Below are 18,593 nucleotides of genomic sequence, written 5' to 3'. Positions count from 1 at the left end.
ATTTAGAAACCTCACAATTATAAAGACTTAAAAATACCAACTCTTTTATAGCAAAGCACCTTGTAGCATGACCATGAGGGGAGAGAGATAGGGTATGAAAAGTTGAATAATAAATCATAAGGAAATGAAACATTTTAAAGTTCCATTGTTTCCAACAAGAAGTCTTTAATGAACACATTTTGGTATATAGATATTTTAAACTATCACTTCAAATATACACAGAATATAGGGATGGAGGCATGTCAACAGCTTCTAAGCCATTTTAACAGCCATTCTAAGAAGCCTACTGAAACAGCTATAATAAAAATAACTGTATACTAAGTACACTGCAAACTAAAGAATTACTTAAATCTAAGTTTTGTTATTTCAGATGTCATAAGAAAGATCATGGACAGAAGCTATTGCTAGGATTTCACCAGTGTCAGGTCTATGAAGATGAAGACATTCAAAACTCATGCCTTAAGAAAATAATCAAGGTGGCATCAAAGCAAAAGAATACTCATTGCAATATAGTGAAATAAAACCTATGAATATGGTTGTTTTTTGTTTCTTTTTCCTATCTCATGATGTTTACTGCATCAAAATGTGCATGATGAATTAAAATTCTTGCTTACAATTCCTAAATTAACAAAGCTGAAGGAACTTCAAGATTCTGAGATTTTAACATAGGATACTCCCTCCATGCTAACACAGATTGAAATCTATCTTAAACTTAAGAAGATAAAACTTTCACAGTTGCTTTAATCAGAGCAGCTAGGTGGCACAGTGGATAGAGTACCAGCCCTGAAGTCAGGAAGACCTGAATTAAATTTGATTTCAGATGTGTAACAACACTTCCTAGCTGTGTGACCCTGGGCAAGTCACTTAGTCTCAGTCCCAAGAGCCTCAGCCCAAAAATAAATAAATAAATAAGTTGCTTTAATCAACCAGCTCCTAAATATTTACATTTCCTCTGTTCATAAAAAATAGCATCAGTCTTCTTATAAACCAAACTGGCATTGCCTTCAGCTACTTCTCGTCTTGGAAATTTCCTCCTGAGGTCTCCTAACCCTGTAATATGCATCTACTTCTGCAGTCTTTTCACTCCAGAATATCTCTCAGCATAATCAGACCACTTCTCTCACTGGTGAGATGCTCTCAAAGCCTTCATTTTGGGGAAAAGTCAGCCAATCTTCATTCTCCTCTGATCTCTGTTCCAGATTTTCCAGATTTCAACATTAAGACTCCAGAAGGAGTGTTCTTCCTTTCCCACCCTACCCAAAGCTTTTCAATACTTTTATATTTTGTCCTCCCCCATTATAATGTAAGCTCCTTGAAGGTATGGAATATATATATATATATATTTTGGCTTATATAGATATCCCTAATGCTTAGCATACTGCAGGGCACATATTAGGAATGTAATAAATGTTTGCTGCTTTAATAGGATGATAGATAGTCCATATTCATTTTAGAAACTAAGAAACTGAGGTCATGAGAGATTAAATGGCTACTTAAGGTAACACTGGATTTCTTTTGGCAGACATGCAAAATTTTTTCAACTAATTCATGCTGAATTAGCCAAAACTGACCCCAAAGAGTAAATAGAAACCTTGAGTTTCATTGATCTTCTATTACAAAACAGCAAAAATACTCAATACATGCGCTCACTATTCTTTTAACCTAGATCTTATACATATGAAAATAAAGACTCAAAGAATTTAACATATATCAATGATCTGAAAATCAATATGAACCAGAGTTCATAAAAACATGCTATTTCCATCTTAAAATTTTTTTCTCAGAAAATAAACAACTATTCATCCAGATTTATCCATTTTTCCTCAAAAAAGCTAAAATTAAAATGAAAATATATCATACTTTCAAAATTCTTTTTTTTGATAATCAAACACTACTATGATATAAATAAATATTTGAAGGGAATGACTAAGATGACAAGATAATGATAAATATTTGGAGGGGATGTGGGAAAACTGGGACACTAATGTAAAGTGATCCAACTTTACATCCAAAGGTGGAAAGTGATTCGACCATTTTGGAGAGCAGTTTGGAACTATGCCCAAAGGGTTGTAAAACTGTGCCATAACCTCTGATCTAGCAATGTCACTATTGGTTCTATATTCCAAAGAGATCATAAAAGAGGAAAAAGGAACCATATAAGCAAATATGTTTGTAGCAGCTCTTTTTATAATGGCAAGGAGTTGGAAATTAAGTGGATGCCCATAAGTTGGGGAATGGCTGAATAAATTATGGTATATGAATGTAATGGAATATTATTGTTCTATAAGAAATGATGAGCATGCTGATTGCAGAAAAGCCTGTAAAGACATATCAATTAATGCTGAGTGAAATAAGCAAAACCAGGAGAATATTGTGCATAGTAACAAAATTATGTGATCATCGGTGATGGGTTTGGCTCTTCTCAACAATGTGGTGATTCAAGATAACTTGAATAATAACTTGGAATGGAAAATGCCATCAGCATCCAGAGAGAGAACTATGGAGACTCAAATGCAGATCAAAGGATAATCTTGTCACCTTTTTTTGTCTTTTTCCTTGCTTTTTCTTTCTTGTAATTTTTTTCCTTTGTGATCTGATTTTTCTTGTACAATATGAAAAATATGTTAATATGATTAAAAAGGTTATACATATTTAACCTACATTAGAATGCTTGCTATCTTGGGGAGGAGGGAAGTAAGGGAGAAAGGAGAAAATTTTGGAAAACAAATTCTTACAAAAAGAAATGTTCAAAACTATCTTTACACATATTTGGAAAAATAAAATACTATTGAAAAACAAAAACCAATTAAATAAATAAATATTTGAAGGAAGACCAAGAACATTTGCCTATGTATGTACCTGTCTCTTCTTATGTAGTTAATTTTCTGGATTGGGTTTTTATTTGGGAGTTGTTGTTGCTATTGTGTTGTTTTGGTTTTTTTAGAATCAAATTACATATACACAATTATGAACAAAATTCACTCACTCAGCAGCTACAAAAGTAACTTTAATAAAGACCTTTCAGGGAAAAAAAAATTTTTTTTTAAAGAGAGAAAAATAAAATGACATTAAGTTCAGTTGATTTTGGAATAAACCAGTGAAACATAAAATCTGAGCTTTTTACCTCTTTTAAGTTGTAAATGTTCATGTAAATTAAATTAAGTACAAAACTAAATTCCTGAGCAGAACCAGGAGATCATTATACACTTCGACAACGATATTGTATGAGGACATATTTTGATGGAAGTGGATTTCTTTGACAAAGAGACCTAACTGAGTTTCAATTGATAAATGATGGAGAGAAGCAGCTACACCCAAAGAAAGAACACTGGGAAACGAATGTGAACTATCTGCATTTTTGTTTTTCTTCCTGGGTTAATTATACCTTCTGAATCCAATTCTCCCTGTGCAACAAGAGAACTGTTCGGTTCTGCAAACATATATTGTATCTAGGATATACTGCAACATATCTAACATATATAGGACTGCTTGCCATCTAGGGGAGAGGGTGGAGGGAGGGAGGGGAAAAATCGGAACAGAAACGAGTGCAAGGGATAATGTTGTAAAAAAATTACCCTGGCATGGATTCTGTCAATATAAAGTAATTATTAAATAAAAATGAAAAAAAAAAAAAACTAAATTCCTTTCTTCTTACCACAAAGATCTATTCTATCCAATAACCATCTATCCACTAAAGACAGAATGGTGACTAGTGGAAACATTCCACCCCATTCTCCACCTCCATCTCCCAACAAGAAAACAGAGAAATTTTCTGATTATTCCTTTAGCAAAATTAATAAATTGCCCCCTCTGGTGTCCAGTGGTGGTAAAGGAAGCTCTTAGACTACTGCTAAAAGATAGTGGTTTCAAAGTAATGAGTATGAGAGGTGGACTCAGGGCTGATATTTCTAAGTTCATATATTACCAGAGATGTTCCTATTTTCTTTTCCTTATTCCTATTCTATATTCAAACAACCAACAATTGTACCAAGTATTGTGTAAATAAGATGCTGAGAATACAAAGTCAATAATAAAACGGTCCTGATTCTCAAAAAGTTTACTTTCTGTCAATGATCAAAATAACCTCATAGATTCAAATACAGTTCTGGATCATTAGGTTGCTACATTAGAGATTACTTGAGGTAATTTTGTAATCCAGTATTAACCTCATGCTCATGGATTACAAAATAATTCTAATGAAAATCAAAGAAAAATTTAATAAGACAAGTTCAAAAATCATTCTTCAATACTTTCAAAGAAACCTGACTTTAACATGGTGGGTATTTCACTTAATCTGCATGGATTACAATCTCAAACTTTGAGAGCTTGTGTTTAAGAACTGCCACATTCAAAACAGTTCATCACATAATGAAGCTCTCCAAACTTAACTAAATAGGTCCTAAGATAAACTAAGTTTAAAAACATACCATTACTCATATTCTACTGGTTAAAAAAAAAAAAAAAAAACCCTTTGATGTTAAGGTATCAAAAAAGTAAAACTGTAAAATTATAATTTTTTTAAATTATGAATTCATCCCAAAGCCAAATAAAGTATTTCATTGCACATCTCCATAAGCAAGGATCATTAACTCTACAAAACACACAAATTGCTCAAAATAAGAAGTTGGTAGCCAGCATACTAATGAAGAAATCAAGTTAGCCAGGGTCAATGCTTATTTTTTAATCACATTGTAAAGGACCAAGTGAAAAAATATTTATGTATACCCTTATAATCAGGAAACTTAAGTTAATATTTTTCTAATCACCTAAAATTTTTGCAAGACTTTTGAAACTTTTAAAACAACTATAAAATTTTACTTGCCACCTTTTAAATGATGATGGCATATGAAAATTACATAAGATTAAAAGAGCTTTGGGTAGCAATTTATAAATGATTTTAAAAAATAATTCCTTGTGATTTGGAAGCAATTTTCCAATCAGGATAGGCAAAGCCTTAGCTTTTCAATTATCAAACAAATAGAAATCTTTTAAAGCTTAAAGTTTAAATTTTGAAAAATTAGAACAGAGAAAAGACCTATGATTTCACTGGGCTAACGAATTCCCAAGTGATTCTCTTCACCTACCCAGGTCAGCAATTCTCTGCTACTTAAAAAGTTGATTAAATTATGGAACAGTTAAATGACTTAATATGTGTCAGAGACAGAACCTGAAACAAAGTTTTTATAAGGTTAACTTTCTTTGCAATGAACCAGACTGTGTCTCAAAAAGATTTAAAGTGAAGAAATAAGAATAACCAGAACTATACTATATCCATCCATGCAAGAATATGAGGGAAAAGCTCTACTTAAAATCAGATTATACATAATGTATAAGAAATACATTAATCTAAATTAGTAGAATTCTTCACCAAATTTCCTACTACAATAGAATCCTGTCTAGTAAAAAAAAAAAAAAATTAATTCAAATAAAATGAAGGAAAAAAATTTTAATTTAATACTATAAATTCCACTCTTTAAACTGTGTTAACCAATCATTTATTTACAGAAGGTGATGCCAGGTATTAGAAAATTCATTTATTCATGGGCAACTGATTACCTGAAATTATCAATATATTTTTATTTGCTTTTAAGCACCATATGCACCAATAAAATATAGGTTCCATCACTGAAAAAAAATATCATGACATATCCAACATACAATCCAAAATACAATTTACAATATTCAACTATATAATCATTTTTAAAATTATAGAATAACAGAATCATCTTTTTTGATTCAACTCTTCTGCCAATTCATAGATTTAATCAACACTTAAGTACATAAGTATATAACACTATACATGATTGTAGAGTACATAAAAAAATGAAGAGTTATTAGTCATCTTGCTCAAATTATTTATGTACATGCTTTAAAAAAAATGTCATCTATGCATCAATATTATTTCTTGTCACTATATTTTTTATACATAGCAAAAAATTACTTTTTATAACACTCAATATTTATCACAAATCACAAATATATACTATGCGTTTCATTCTCAAAGCACGTTAGTCATAAAGAGTAGCTAGCTACTGTGAGAGCTGACTAATTGGAGATCTATGAATTGTAGGTAACTACTTCAGATACTAAGTAAAAGGTAACAAACTAGTATAAATCTATTTTATTTGCCTTAATTTTAAAAGCAATGATGTATGGTGGGTGGAGTACTGTCTCTGGAGTCAGAAGGACCAGAATTCAAATCTGGACTGAGACACTTGACAATTACTAGCTGTGTGATCTTGGGCAAGTCACTTAACAAGTGCCTTACCCTTTCCACCCCCCCAAAAAAAGTCTATTAGACTTCTCATTTTGATGTGATAAAAAAAAAAAAAAAACAGTTTAAAACAATGAATGAGAGAAGATCTTGGAAAAATGCAGTGTAAGAGAAAAGCAGCTATCTTTTCCTGGCAATTAATAAATTGAGCCAGCCAACTTTATCAGATCTATCTTATCCCCATAATCAAATAATGACCAAATCTTACTTGGTTTCCCAAATTGCTTCAGCATAAAATCTTTTCTTGAGTTATTGCTGTAAACTATTTAAATGGTTTTCTAATATATAACAATTTTTTAAATTTAGGCAATAAACCAGTTTCTCAAGAACCATAATACACTTGAGAAAATCAGCTACCAAGAGATTATAGGTAGGAAGAGCTGTAAGACCAAACTTTGGAGTGTGGAGAGATAACAACCTTCAATTTCCCAAACTTCCATAATAATGTATAAGAACTACTGTGGGTCCTGACCCCATCAATCTGTCACCTATTAATGATGCCCCTCCTTTTCAAATGTACCTCCTGACTCACTTCATCTTGAAAATGCAAGAAGACTGGAATAAGATGTCAATGTGTTCAGTTTTGCACTTTGATTCTGAAAACTAGCTTAACTGCAATATCCTGAGTTAAACTCAAACAAATATGACTTTAAGGGCTGCTAAGCCCTAGGAACAGATTATTTTTAAACATTATTAGATTTCCCATTCACTCTCACATGTCCATCAAGGTCCCATATAAATGCAGCTTCCTCCTTATAAATGGTTATTCCTCCCTAAATCTTGTGACACTCCCTAAGAGGAAAATTCAATAAACTTTGCATTCATTTAAATTTTCTATTCCCATTACCTGGTTACTCCTGTCTCACCACACCACAAAACAATAACACTAAAAAAATCTTAGATAATGAAGAGTGAAAGAATCTTAAGGTTGAAATCATTGTGGAAATTTAGTTATAGAGAATGTAAATAAATAGGTTACAGATTACTATCTTTTTCATGCAATACTCTTACACAAAATAATTTTTAAAAATCGTCAATATTAAATTGCCAAGAAATAAACCCACACGATTCATCAGCATTTCCATATTTTACTGACAAAGCTCAGCAGCAGGAGACAGAGAAATTCCATTTAAAATAACTGTAAACAAAATAAATTATTTGGGTGTTTACCTGCCAAGACAAACCCAAGAACTATAAAAACACAATTACAAAACACTTCTCACACAAATAAAGTCAGGAGATAAACAATTGGAGAAATATCAACTCAACACATCCCATACTAAAAATATCAACATCTCAAACCTCATAAGGTCAAAATGGATACATGATTTGGACATAAAGAATGATCCTATAAGCAAATTGGGAGAGCAAGGTATAATTTACCTATGAGATCTTGGAGAAGGAAGGAATTTATGACCAAAGAAGAACTAGGGAACATTATGAAATGCAAAATGGACAACTTTTATAAGAACTTTTATAAGAATCCTTTGTTTCAAGTCCAGAGTTCTGGCCCATAACATCTGGCCCATCACAACTTCGATTACATTAAATTAAAAAGGGTTTGCACAAACAAAAACCACACAAACAAGATTAAAAAGAAAGTACAAAGTTAAGGAAAAAATTTCACAGCCAGTATTTCTAATAAAGGTCTCATTTATAAAATATGCAAAGAACTGTGTCAAATTTACAAGAATACAAGTCATTCCCCAATTGATAAATGTCAAAAGATATGAAGAGGTAATTTTCAAATGACAAAGTTAAAGCCATCTATAGTAATAGAAAAATGCAAATTAAAACAACTCTGAGATACCAATTCACATCTCTCAGATTGGCTAAGATGACAGAAAAAGATAATGATAAACTTTGGAGGGGATGTGGGAAAACTGGGACACTAATGCATTGTTGGAGTTGTGGAATTGTGGAGTTGTGAAATGATCCAACCATTCTGGAGAACAATTTGGAACAATGCCCTAAACTGCATAGCCTTAGAGCCAGAAATAATAAAGTAGAGAAAAGGACCCATATGTGTAAAAATGTTTGTAGCAGCTCTTTTTGTGGTAGTTAAGAATTGGAAAATGAATAGATGCCTATCAATTGGAGAATGGCTGAATAAGTTGTGGTATATGAAGACAATAGAATATTATCGTTCTTTAAAAAATGATGAACAAGCTGATTATAGAAAGGCCTAAAAAGATTTACATGAACTAATGTTGAGCAAAACAAATAGAACCGGGAATATATTGTACACAGTAACAGCAAGATTGTGCGATGATCAACTATGACAAACTTGGTTCTTCGACGTGGTTCAGTGATCCAAGGCAATCTCAATAAACTTTGGATAGAAAACACCATCTGCATCCAGAAAGACAACTAATGGATGGAATGTAAATCAACACATGCTATGTTCACTTCTTTTTCCTGTTTTTTTCTTTTCCTCTCATGGTTTTTCCCTTTTGTTCTGCTTTCACTCTCCCAACATGATACATAAAGAAATGCATATTTAAAAAGTTAATATACATGTATAACCAGAAAAAATAAAATAAATTTCCAAGAAAACTACTGAGACTTTAGTTATGATAAGAGATTCCAAAGGAGTTTTTTCATCTCCTCAAAAGTAATAGAAAATTCCAAAAAGAAATAAAATTGCGAGGAATTGTCCCAAGAGAATGAAAAAGCCAATAAATAAATAGTAGAAGAGGTCAGACATAATTTTTTAAAGTATGATATAAAAAAGAAAGAAGACAATAAAAAGGTAAATAAATTCAAAGTTGCAAGAGCAACAAACAAAAAAATCCAAAAGATATAATTAAACAGATAAGGAATATACTTAGTGACTTAGAGGAAAGAGACCATGTGTAAAATACGACCAACGGAGAAGATGACAAAACTCAGTAAAATGAAAAACATATGGATACTGAAATTATTAAAAATGCAATAAAAGACAGTAATAACAAAACATTATTGTATTTTGTCGTGGCAAAACATAAAATGAAAAAGAAGCTAAGAAAATAACAATTAGAGATTTTTAAATAATGCATATAAAAGTGATGGATTTGGAAGGCAGATCAAGAGAAGGAAACTTCAGAAATATGGAATAATAGAAAAGCTGAAGAATTCATGAAAAACATGTCAGGAAACCAGAAATGAAAATTTCTTACAACTATAAAAATCAAGCAACAATTCACAAAAGAAAGAATTCACAAAATCCCTAAAAGAAAAAACCCAAAATTCAACTCATTCAAAAGCCTTATTATTCAGACTACAGAGATGAAAATAAACTTTTTTCAAATGCCAAAACCTTTAGATCTGAGCTGAATATTTTTTGCAATTAGTTGTTTTTTTATTTTATGACCCTCCCAAAAGCAACTAAAAGTAATTATAATTTAATAAGTTCAATCTTGCAAGAAGAACAGAAAATCAATCACACTAGATTTTAAGACACTATCACCAGAATATAAATAGTCACTCATATGAATAGTGCTGAACAAACTGGATTAGACAGATTACAGGTAGATAATATAAACTACCTCATATACATTTTTACACATACACAAAGAACACATAAAAATAGATAATATTATTGAACAGAGAATCCTTAAAAGAAAAATCCTTTATTTCTGAATCACAGGAAGTTTAAAGATATATGATAAATATACAGATATGTAGAAATTTTAAAATTATTAATTGAACAATATCTAGATTATAAAATCTAGAAATAAATATTAAACAAAACAAGAAAAAACTCAAAGATAATAATAACACAAAGCTATATAGCAAAACATATAGGCTATAATCAAAGCAGTACTCTGAAGCAAATTCATAGCACTAAAAACCTACATTAATGAGAGAAAAATAGAAACTCAATCAAATTAACACTGTAATAAACCAAAAGTAAGCAAGAGGTGACAGACTATAAAAATGAAAGCAGAAATTCATAAAAATGACAAAAGAATGAATAAATGAAAACCAAAGGCTGTTTTAGAAAAATCAGAATACAGATTAATAGCTTGCAAATTGATTCCCCAAAACTGGGGAGAAAATCAAAGTAGCACAAAAGGTAATGAGAAAGGGAAAATGACAAATGCAAAATCTTACCAGAGACTATCACATACAACTATATGGTTGTAATTTGAGAAAGTGAATACTGTCTACAAAAATATATAAAAATATTCAAAACAGGAAATAGAGAAGTATAAATCCAATTGCATATGGATAACTCAAATAAACCATTAATGAGATGCAACCAAAATAGAACCAGATGGACTAAGACCAGATGAATTCACAAGATAATTCTCCTAATTTTCAAAGACAAATGATTTACACATGCATGCACACACACATAAAATTGACTGATTTTAAATAGAATATACTGTCCAATTCTTTTATGAAGCAAGTGTAGTTTTGATCCCCAAATCTGACAAAAGACAAAGAAAATTATCAACCAATATAACATTTCTCAATGAAAAATATTGGATAAAATATTGGGAAATAGTTTTTTTTTAAAAATATGTATTCAATCTAACAAACATGCATAATTTTATATTAATAAATGTGATCAATAATAATAGTAAAAATTTCAACCCATAACTACAGAAAAGACCTTGACCAAATATAATTATCATTTATGTTTAAAAGATTTAAAAAAATACAAAAATAGGGCTTTTCCTCAATGTAAAAGCAACATTATTAATAATGGAAAAACCAAAACTATGATACTGATTATATATTTTTTAAATAGCACCAAAACTTTATTAATCATATAATTAGGGGAGAAAATCAAATTAGCCTCATTGTTATTTATTAAAGTTTTTTTTTGTTTTATTAAAAAGTAAACAGGTCAGATTTAATGGTTTTATTTGGAGTTTTATTAATTTTTAAATTTTCAATCTCTATGTTTAATTAAAGTATTTTTAAATATAATTGTCTTTTTTTTTTTTTTTTTGCTGAGGCAATTGAGGTTAATTGACTTGCCCAGGGTCAAACAGGTAGGAAGTATTAAGTGTCTGAGATCACATTTGAACTCGGGTCCTCCTGACTTCAGGGCTAGTGCTATATCCACTGCGCCACCTGGCTGCCCCCAAACTAATTGTCTTTTAAAAATAAACTCACTGAAACAAACCTGCTGACATCAATGGATTCTAACACGTTTTATAAAGATTTGCTTTTGAGGTCAATGGCAAGAGCTATTTACATAAATTACTAACATCTTAAGTGAGCAATACTGAACAGAAAGATATTTTCAATAAAACATAAGTAACTTAAAGAAATTAAAAATACCTCTAGTTCAACTAGAGCTGCAGTCACTGCATCTGTTGCAAGGGCACCAGCCTGTAGTTGTTCAATGGCCTGCAGAAAAAGTAGGTGGCAATTTCATTTAAAAATTGACTTAGGACATCAATATAGTTTCTTAAAAATTTAGATTTGTAGATTTAAAAGCTAGATGGGATCTCAGAAATCATCTAGTCTGATCTTAATATGTGAAGTAACAAAATGTGAGAAGAAGGTCATACAGTGAAGTGGAGTTTAGATTCAATTCTAATCAAATCCCAATTAAATCCCTCTGAATCCCATTGTATTGTACTTTCTCTTATATCATACTGTATATGATTTGAATCAGAAAGTTGAAACAATATAAAATCATAGAATATTTAATAGGATGTTTCTATTCCATACTTATTAGCTCTATTTAAATTCCAAAACATTTTTATTCCAGAGATTTGTATGTAAAAATTAGGGTGCTAGAACTTTTTATTAGTACTATATTTTCAAATAATAAAAAGTATGGACAATCAATTTGAATAAGATATGGCTACTTTTAAAACCTAAGTATGGTATGTTATAAAAATAAGAATTTTAATAAATGTATCTCTAATCAAATGCAATTTTGCAATTAAACTTAGGTATAAAATGTGAAGGGGTTGGATTAGAGTATCCTGTAAAATCCTCTCCAGCTGTAGAATTCTATAATTCTCTAAAAGTGAACATAATCTACATATATTGTGTATTTCTTCACTCTACATTTCCCTCAAAGTGAAATGATTTAAATAATAATTATATGCTGATTTATGATAGAAATTAAAAATTATAAGATAGTTTTAGCAGCATTAGAAAAAATTACAACTCTCCACCTTCACCTTTCCCATTTCATGTATTCCCTATTAAAAAAAAGAAGAATAAAATCAATAGTTATTGTATTCAAAATATTCATATTGGATTTTAATCACAGCAAAAGATATTTGTCTTTAATATAACATAATGACTATTTCAGTCTGTATAAATAAGACAGGACCAAGAGACCTGCATTTATTTAATTTACTATATCAACATCCATCTGTATAAAACCAATAGAAGATGTGCTTGCAAAAAAAGTACAATCAAGATCAAAATGAAAATAAATCCAATAATTCTTCTAATATGATCCAAATATTCCATGTTAAGCATCCAACAATTTATATTTTAGGAAAAAAATAAAAGAGCAAAACCTCAAAAACCAAAGGAAAAATCACAACTGAGGCAGAGTAAATGGTTAAAACAACCACAAAGACAATGAAGTTGCTGTGTTATAAACTAAGTAATAAGAAACATAAAGAAAAATATAGAATAATTTCACAAACTTTAGCACATATTTTAATTTTTTGTTCTTTTTTTGGTAAAACTTTAGGAAAACAGTAAATACTTTGCAACTGATTTTTCTATAGAGCTTCATGCTTTTCTAGAATATTATAGAAGGATATGTGTGCCTACTTATGTACAAGATGTGGGGAGGGAGTCTAAAGCAATAAATCAATTCCAAAAACACATAGTTTATTATAGGGATAAAAGAACTAGCATTAGAAAGAAAATCCCATGAATATGAACTACAACTTGATGGAACAAACCCAAAATATTTCACAAATACAACCTTAATAAATTAAATTCAAGGGAAGCAAGTTAGCTATACATGAAATAGAAAAGGTTTAATATTTAGAACTCAAAAAAAAAAACCTGTCCTACCTTTTGACAGGCTCTTTTGCATACATGTTTATATTCTTTAGCTTTGGATTCAGAATGATAACCTGCACCTATAAAAGGAGAAAACTGATCAATACTCTATCATTATAATATCAAACAGTTTCAAATATATAAGGCCACAAGCTGCCAACAAGACAATCTGCTTTGGAGGAAATTTCTCCTTACAGGTATTTACTAACCCAATGAAATCAAATATCCCATTACCTCATCCTAAGATTTACAAAGTATTTTCCTAAAAATAACTCTGAGAAGGAAGTATATTATTTTACTCATTTTACAAATGAAGAAACCATGATCAGAAAAATAAAGTGTTTACATAATTGGTAGAGTCTCAAGCCAGGTCGCCTGACTCCAAACCTAGTCTTCCTTCCACCAAGGTGCTTTCTCAAAACTGGCAATGTACCAGGATCCAATCTCAATTCAGATGATGTTTACACTTATTAAATGCCCAAATATGTGTTAGGGGCTGGGTATTTTTTTAATAGGCTTCAAGCTTACTAACTAATAAGGAAAAGGGAGAGACAGGTACAATATATACATATGTGTGTGTGTGTGTGTATGTATATGTATATACATACACACACATATTATAATACAAATATAATATAAAGTATTGATGGATTAAAGAAGAAATACAAAATATCTAAGAAAATTTGAGAAAGGAAAGAACACTTTCACACTAGTGAGGACAAGGAAAGATAAAGGAAGATACTATGGAGATAAGAGGGGCTGAACCAAGAAGGGCCTGAAGAGGGCATTTATTTCAGGGAGGGAGAATGGCCTTCACAGATAAGAGGACTAAGAAACAGCAGGACAAGATCAAGGAATGGAACACAGCATTTATGAAGGGAAGTAATGTGAAATTGAGCTGAATATGTATGTGTGTATATATATATATATATACACATATACAATCACACATACATACATGCGTGGGTGTATGTGTGTATGTGTGTGTATATATACATATATTCAGAAGCAAAGAAGTTCACTTTTTTATTTTCCTATATGCAACAAGGAACCACTAAAGATTTTTGAATAGGGAAATAGCTAGATTTGTGCATTAGAAAGATTATTTTGAAAGGTTATAATGGGTGCTCATGGGAAGGACTCTAGAGACAGGTTAAGGTTAGAATAATCTAGAAGAGATAAGAGAAAAATCTGAACTAGTATGAAGACAACAAAAGGTAGGAAAGCCAAATAAAAGAAATTTAGAAAATAAAATCTACCTTAAGCAATTATAAGATGTGAAAGGCTAGGCAAAAGAGAGAGTCTGAGATGACCCAGAGGTTTAGAACCTTGATGACTGGGAATATGGTAGTATCAAAAGAAATAATAAAGTCAGAAGACAAAATTTGTTCAGGATTAAGATGACAGATTCACTTCAGTATATAGTGTGCCTAAGATGCCAGGAAAACATCCATGTGGGAATGTTAAAACAGAATTAGAAATTTAGATATAGATATTGAGGGGTGGAGACTAGAAATATAAATCTGGGAGTCCTATTTGTTCAGGATTAAGATGACAGATTCACTTCAGTATATAGTGTGCCTAAGATGCCAGGAAAACATCCATGTGGAAATGTTAAAACAGAATTAGAAATTTAAATATAGATATTGAGGGGTGGAGATTAGAAATATAAATCTGGGAGTCCTATGAATAAACATAATAATTTAATCCTTTGCATCAAAGAAAAAGAATGTAGGAAAAGAAGAGAAGACTCAAGATAGAGTCATAAGGAATAGTGAAACAGAGGAACCAAGTCGAAGACTACAAAACAAGGAAATCTAGGAAGATCAAACAAGTGAGTATACCAGTAGAGAGGAGTATTGTGAGCACCATGAACATGATATAAAGAGGTTATTAATGAAAACTTTTAAAAGAGCAGTCTTAGTATAAAGGTATGGTCAGAAGCCTAACCAAAATACAATCTAACAAAGTAAGCTATCAAACAAAAGGGTCAGATGACAACAGATGCGCCTTTTTTCTTTCTCTGCAAGATCATAGATATACAACTATGAATTTCATAAAGTAAAAAATAAAAACACACAGTATATTATACCACTGTTGCTGAACTAGAAGAATAGTGGATAGCCTCTTTCAAAGGTGGAGTCATCAGCTTATACCTTGCCCCCATGTAGAAATCTAACATTGATATATACATACTAATATGTATGTAAGTGTATATATACACACACATGCACACACATATATATAATTTATACAACATCATAGGTGCAGTGATCTTTGAATGTTTATAAGAACTCAGGATGGTACAAGAAGACCCATGCTATTATTGAACGTTTAAAAACATCAGATATTCTTAATTACATATTTGATTAAACCAAGAGTAAGCTATCTTGTGACCTAGTAAGGCTAGATGGAAACCCAAATAAGTCACCATGTATTATAAGCATTAACTCCTCAAAATGGCTCAGCTCCACTCCCAGACCCCAACAAAAAGTAGTAACCAATTCACAATGAATATGCCCAGAAAATGAAACTGGGTTTTTATGCATAGCTTCAGACTAATGTGCCTCTGTATCTATCAAACTTATTTCTAAACCATAGGGGGTCAAAGTATAGCATAGAGGAAAAAAGACTAGACTAGGAATGAAGAGGCCTCCTTGAACCAGGTTTTATTACTAATCAGCTGCTTGATTTTGGCCAATTTACTTCATTGGATTTCTCTTTTCTTATCTATAAAATAAATGAGCTATTCAAGATGATTATGAAAAATCTCTTCTTTCCAGCTTGGTTTTTCTGTCTCCCAGATTGCAGATGGCAAGCAAAAACAATTAACAACTATATTTTCAACAGATTGCCTTACAAAACATTCTAATTTAAATATTTAAAATTCACTATCCCAAACTCAGTTGTTTCATTTAAATTCTTTTGCAGAACTTCTCAGCATCATATGTAAAATTCATTTCCTAATTTATTTCTAGACATGTCATATTTGACATTTCATATATATATATATAATATATATAACATACACGTGTGTATATATAAATATAATCTTCCAAATTCATCTTTTCACGTCTTACCTGCATGTACCAACACAAATCCTACACGCTTCTCTTTATGGGGTGATTTTGTTTCATGCTCTTTGGCTGTTACCTTAGCAGCCACAACCTGAGGTGATTTGGAAGGAAGACCTTCTGCTGAATTCATCCCCTTCTCCATGATCATTCTCCACAATTATCATCTTCTACTGAAAAAACTGCATATTTCCAACGAAAATTAAATTCAGAAGAGGAATTACCCTAAAGGAAAATCAATACAGATGTTATGTATTTCGTTGACCAAAGACATATAAATTCATGCAAAGATAATTGGGCACAAATATCATTATTAGAATTAGAATTGTTATAGACATATTTATTTGTAAATATTTCCTAGTCTATAGAAATAAAAAAGATAGTTAAGCATAGAAGTTGCCACCCCAAAAATTGCATCTTGTTATTGTTGATTTTTCACTTACCTTACTATACCATACTCTATTAAATGAAATTTAACTTTAATACCATCTTCTCTTAAAAGATTTTCTATACATGTATTTCAACATATTTAACATGTATTGGACTACCTGCCAGATGGGGGAGAGGGTGGAAGGTAAAAGGGGAAAATTTGCAACAAAAGGTTATTCAAGGGTCACTGTTAGAAAAATTACCCATGCATATGGTTTGTAAATAAAAAACTTTAATTTAAAAAAAAAGTTTATATAGAAGAGTAAATAGAATTATAGACTATTAGTTATGTTCTCTCAGTCATCTTTTTTTGGCTCAACATGCTTCTATATGCAGATATTTACATTTAAAACATCTCCTGCCCAACTACTCTACCTTATTACTCACATAGTTTTCACATTAGTTTTGATCTCTAGTAACTTTTGCCTATTCTGCTATATTAACCTGTAACAAAGCTTCTGAATCTCAAGTGTTTCCTCACTCTAATGCATTCTCTACAGCTGCCAACATAACTTTCCTAAAATTTAGATTTTACCATGCTATTCTCCTATTTAGTAAACTCAAATAGTTCACTATTATTACTTTTAAAATAAAATTAACTCCTTGGGCACTTAAATCTTCTTCAAAATCTGATCCCTTCTTATTTTTCCTTTTTACATATTTTCAAAACCCCACTTTTTTCTCTTTATTGCAATTTGTACCTCCCCCATATCTCATCAATAACTGGGAAGTTAGGGATCAAGTGTGACAGTTCTATCTATGATGAAAAAAATTTTAAATGATTTTTACAAATCTCTTCCATTCTATTTTTGTTTATTTTTCTCCTGTTTTTTTAACCCTTAAATGGCTTTGGTAATCCTTTTCAGTGATTCTCTGATCACAAACATCAAGTTTCTGACAATTAACTTTCCTTCTCTGCCCTGGAACAATGAAGCTATTAATTTTGTCGATTACTTTCAAAATCTTTTAAAAAAATTTTTTTTACAAGATTCAATCCTTATTTCTCCTTAAAATAAATTTTACAGAGTGGTACCTTAAAACTCACAAAAATGTTTCAGAAGACAAGTGAATTCCTGGAACTGCCCCCAAAGTCTCAGGAGTGCTCTCTAGCAATCTTAAAAATGACTAACTGCCAAACTGCTCAATGATTAATTGCCAAACCTCTGAATCAGAAATTTTGAAAAACCTAAAATCTCTGAAAAATATTAAGAGTCTGCTAAGATGTTTTTAGCAGTTCTACAACTTTAATTATCTAACTTTATTTCTGTATCCCAACTTGGCTAGTATTGAGCTCACAGGGGTGAAAGTGTCTTAATTTTCTTTTTCTTATAATCTCTCACGATTAGCTTAATGGGAGTTAGTAAATATATCTCCCCTAGTGTACTCTCTAACTAAAATCCTTATAAGTTTTTTCTAACTGACTGCATTTTAAATCTTTCAAGGCAACTTTAATTTCTGAAAACTTTCAAGGCAACATGCTTTTACATCATACCTCAGATAACCTTCATTGCACTGAGTATATTTTCTCTTTCTCTTTTGTCTATTTACCCTGCTGTAGTAAAGGAAGGAGGGAAGAGAAGAAAAGACATCTCATTTTTAAGGTCCTGTAAACCTAAAAAAAAAAAAATCCTCACTATAGCCACTTGCCTCACCACATGGCACCTTATGGAGAGGGAAGACAATGAGCATAGGTGCTCATTGAGAACAAGGACTCATCACAAAGTTCTCAAAATGTAGTATCCTCTCTCCAGAGGGAATTTGCCAGGCACAGGGGCCTACAGCAACTGGGGCCCAAATAGTCCCAAGTTTTCCCAGGTGTGCTTTCCTAGATGTTT

At 31.1% G+C, this 18,593-nt stretch overlaps 1 protein-coding gene across 1 annotated transcript in view; it reads right to left on the bottom strand.

Annotated features, from left to right (window-relative positions):
* Nucleotides 1-18,593, bottom strand: part of TASP1 (taspase 1) — a 244,821-nt gene that overhangs the window by 208,971 nt on the left and 17,257 nt on the right. The window contains exons 2-4 of the mRNA XM_051975909.1: nucleotides 16,336-16,554; nucleotides 13,268-13,335; nucleotides 11,552-11,620 (exon numbers count right to left, since the gene is read on the bottom strand). Coding sequence (XP_051831869.1) covers nucleotides 11,552-11,620; nucleotides 13,268-13,335; nucleotides 16,336-16,480 — 282 coding nt within the window. The 5' untranslated portion in view covers nucleotides 16,481-16,554. The remainder of the gene's footprint in view (nucleotides 1-11,551; nucleotides 11,621-13,267; nucleotides 13,336-16,335; nucleotides 16,555-18,593) is intronic.

This window comes from Antechinus flavipes, chromosome 2 (genome assembly GCF_016432865.1).
Source record: "Antechinus flavipes isolate AdamAnt ecotype Samford, QLD, Australia chromosome 2, AdamAnt_v2, whole genome shotgun sequence".
In the NCBI taxonomy this organism is placed as follows: Eukaryota; Metazoa; Chordata; class Mammalia; order Dasyuromorphia; family Dasyuridae; genus Antechinus; species Antechinus flavipes.
This window is presented reverse-complemented; position numbering and strand designations above follow the sequence as displayed.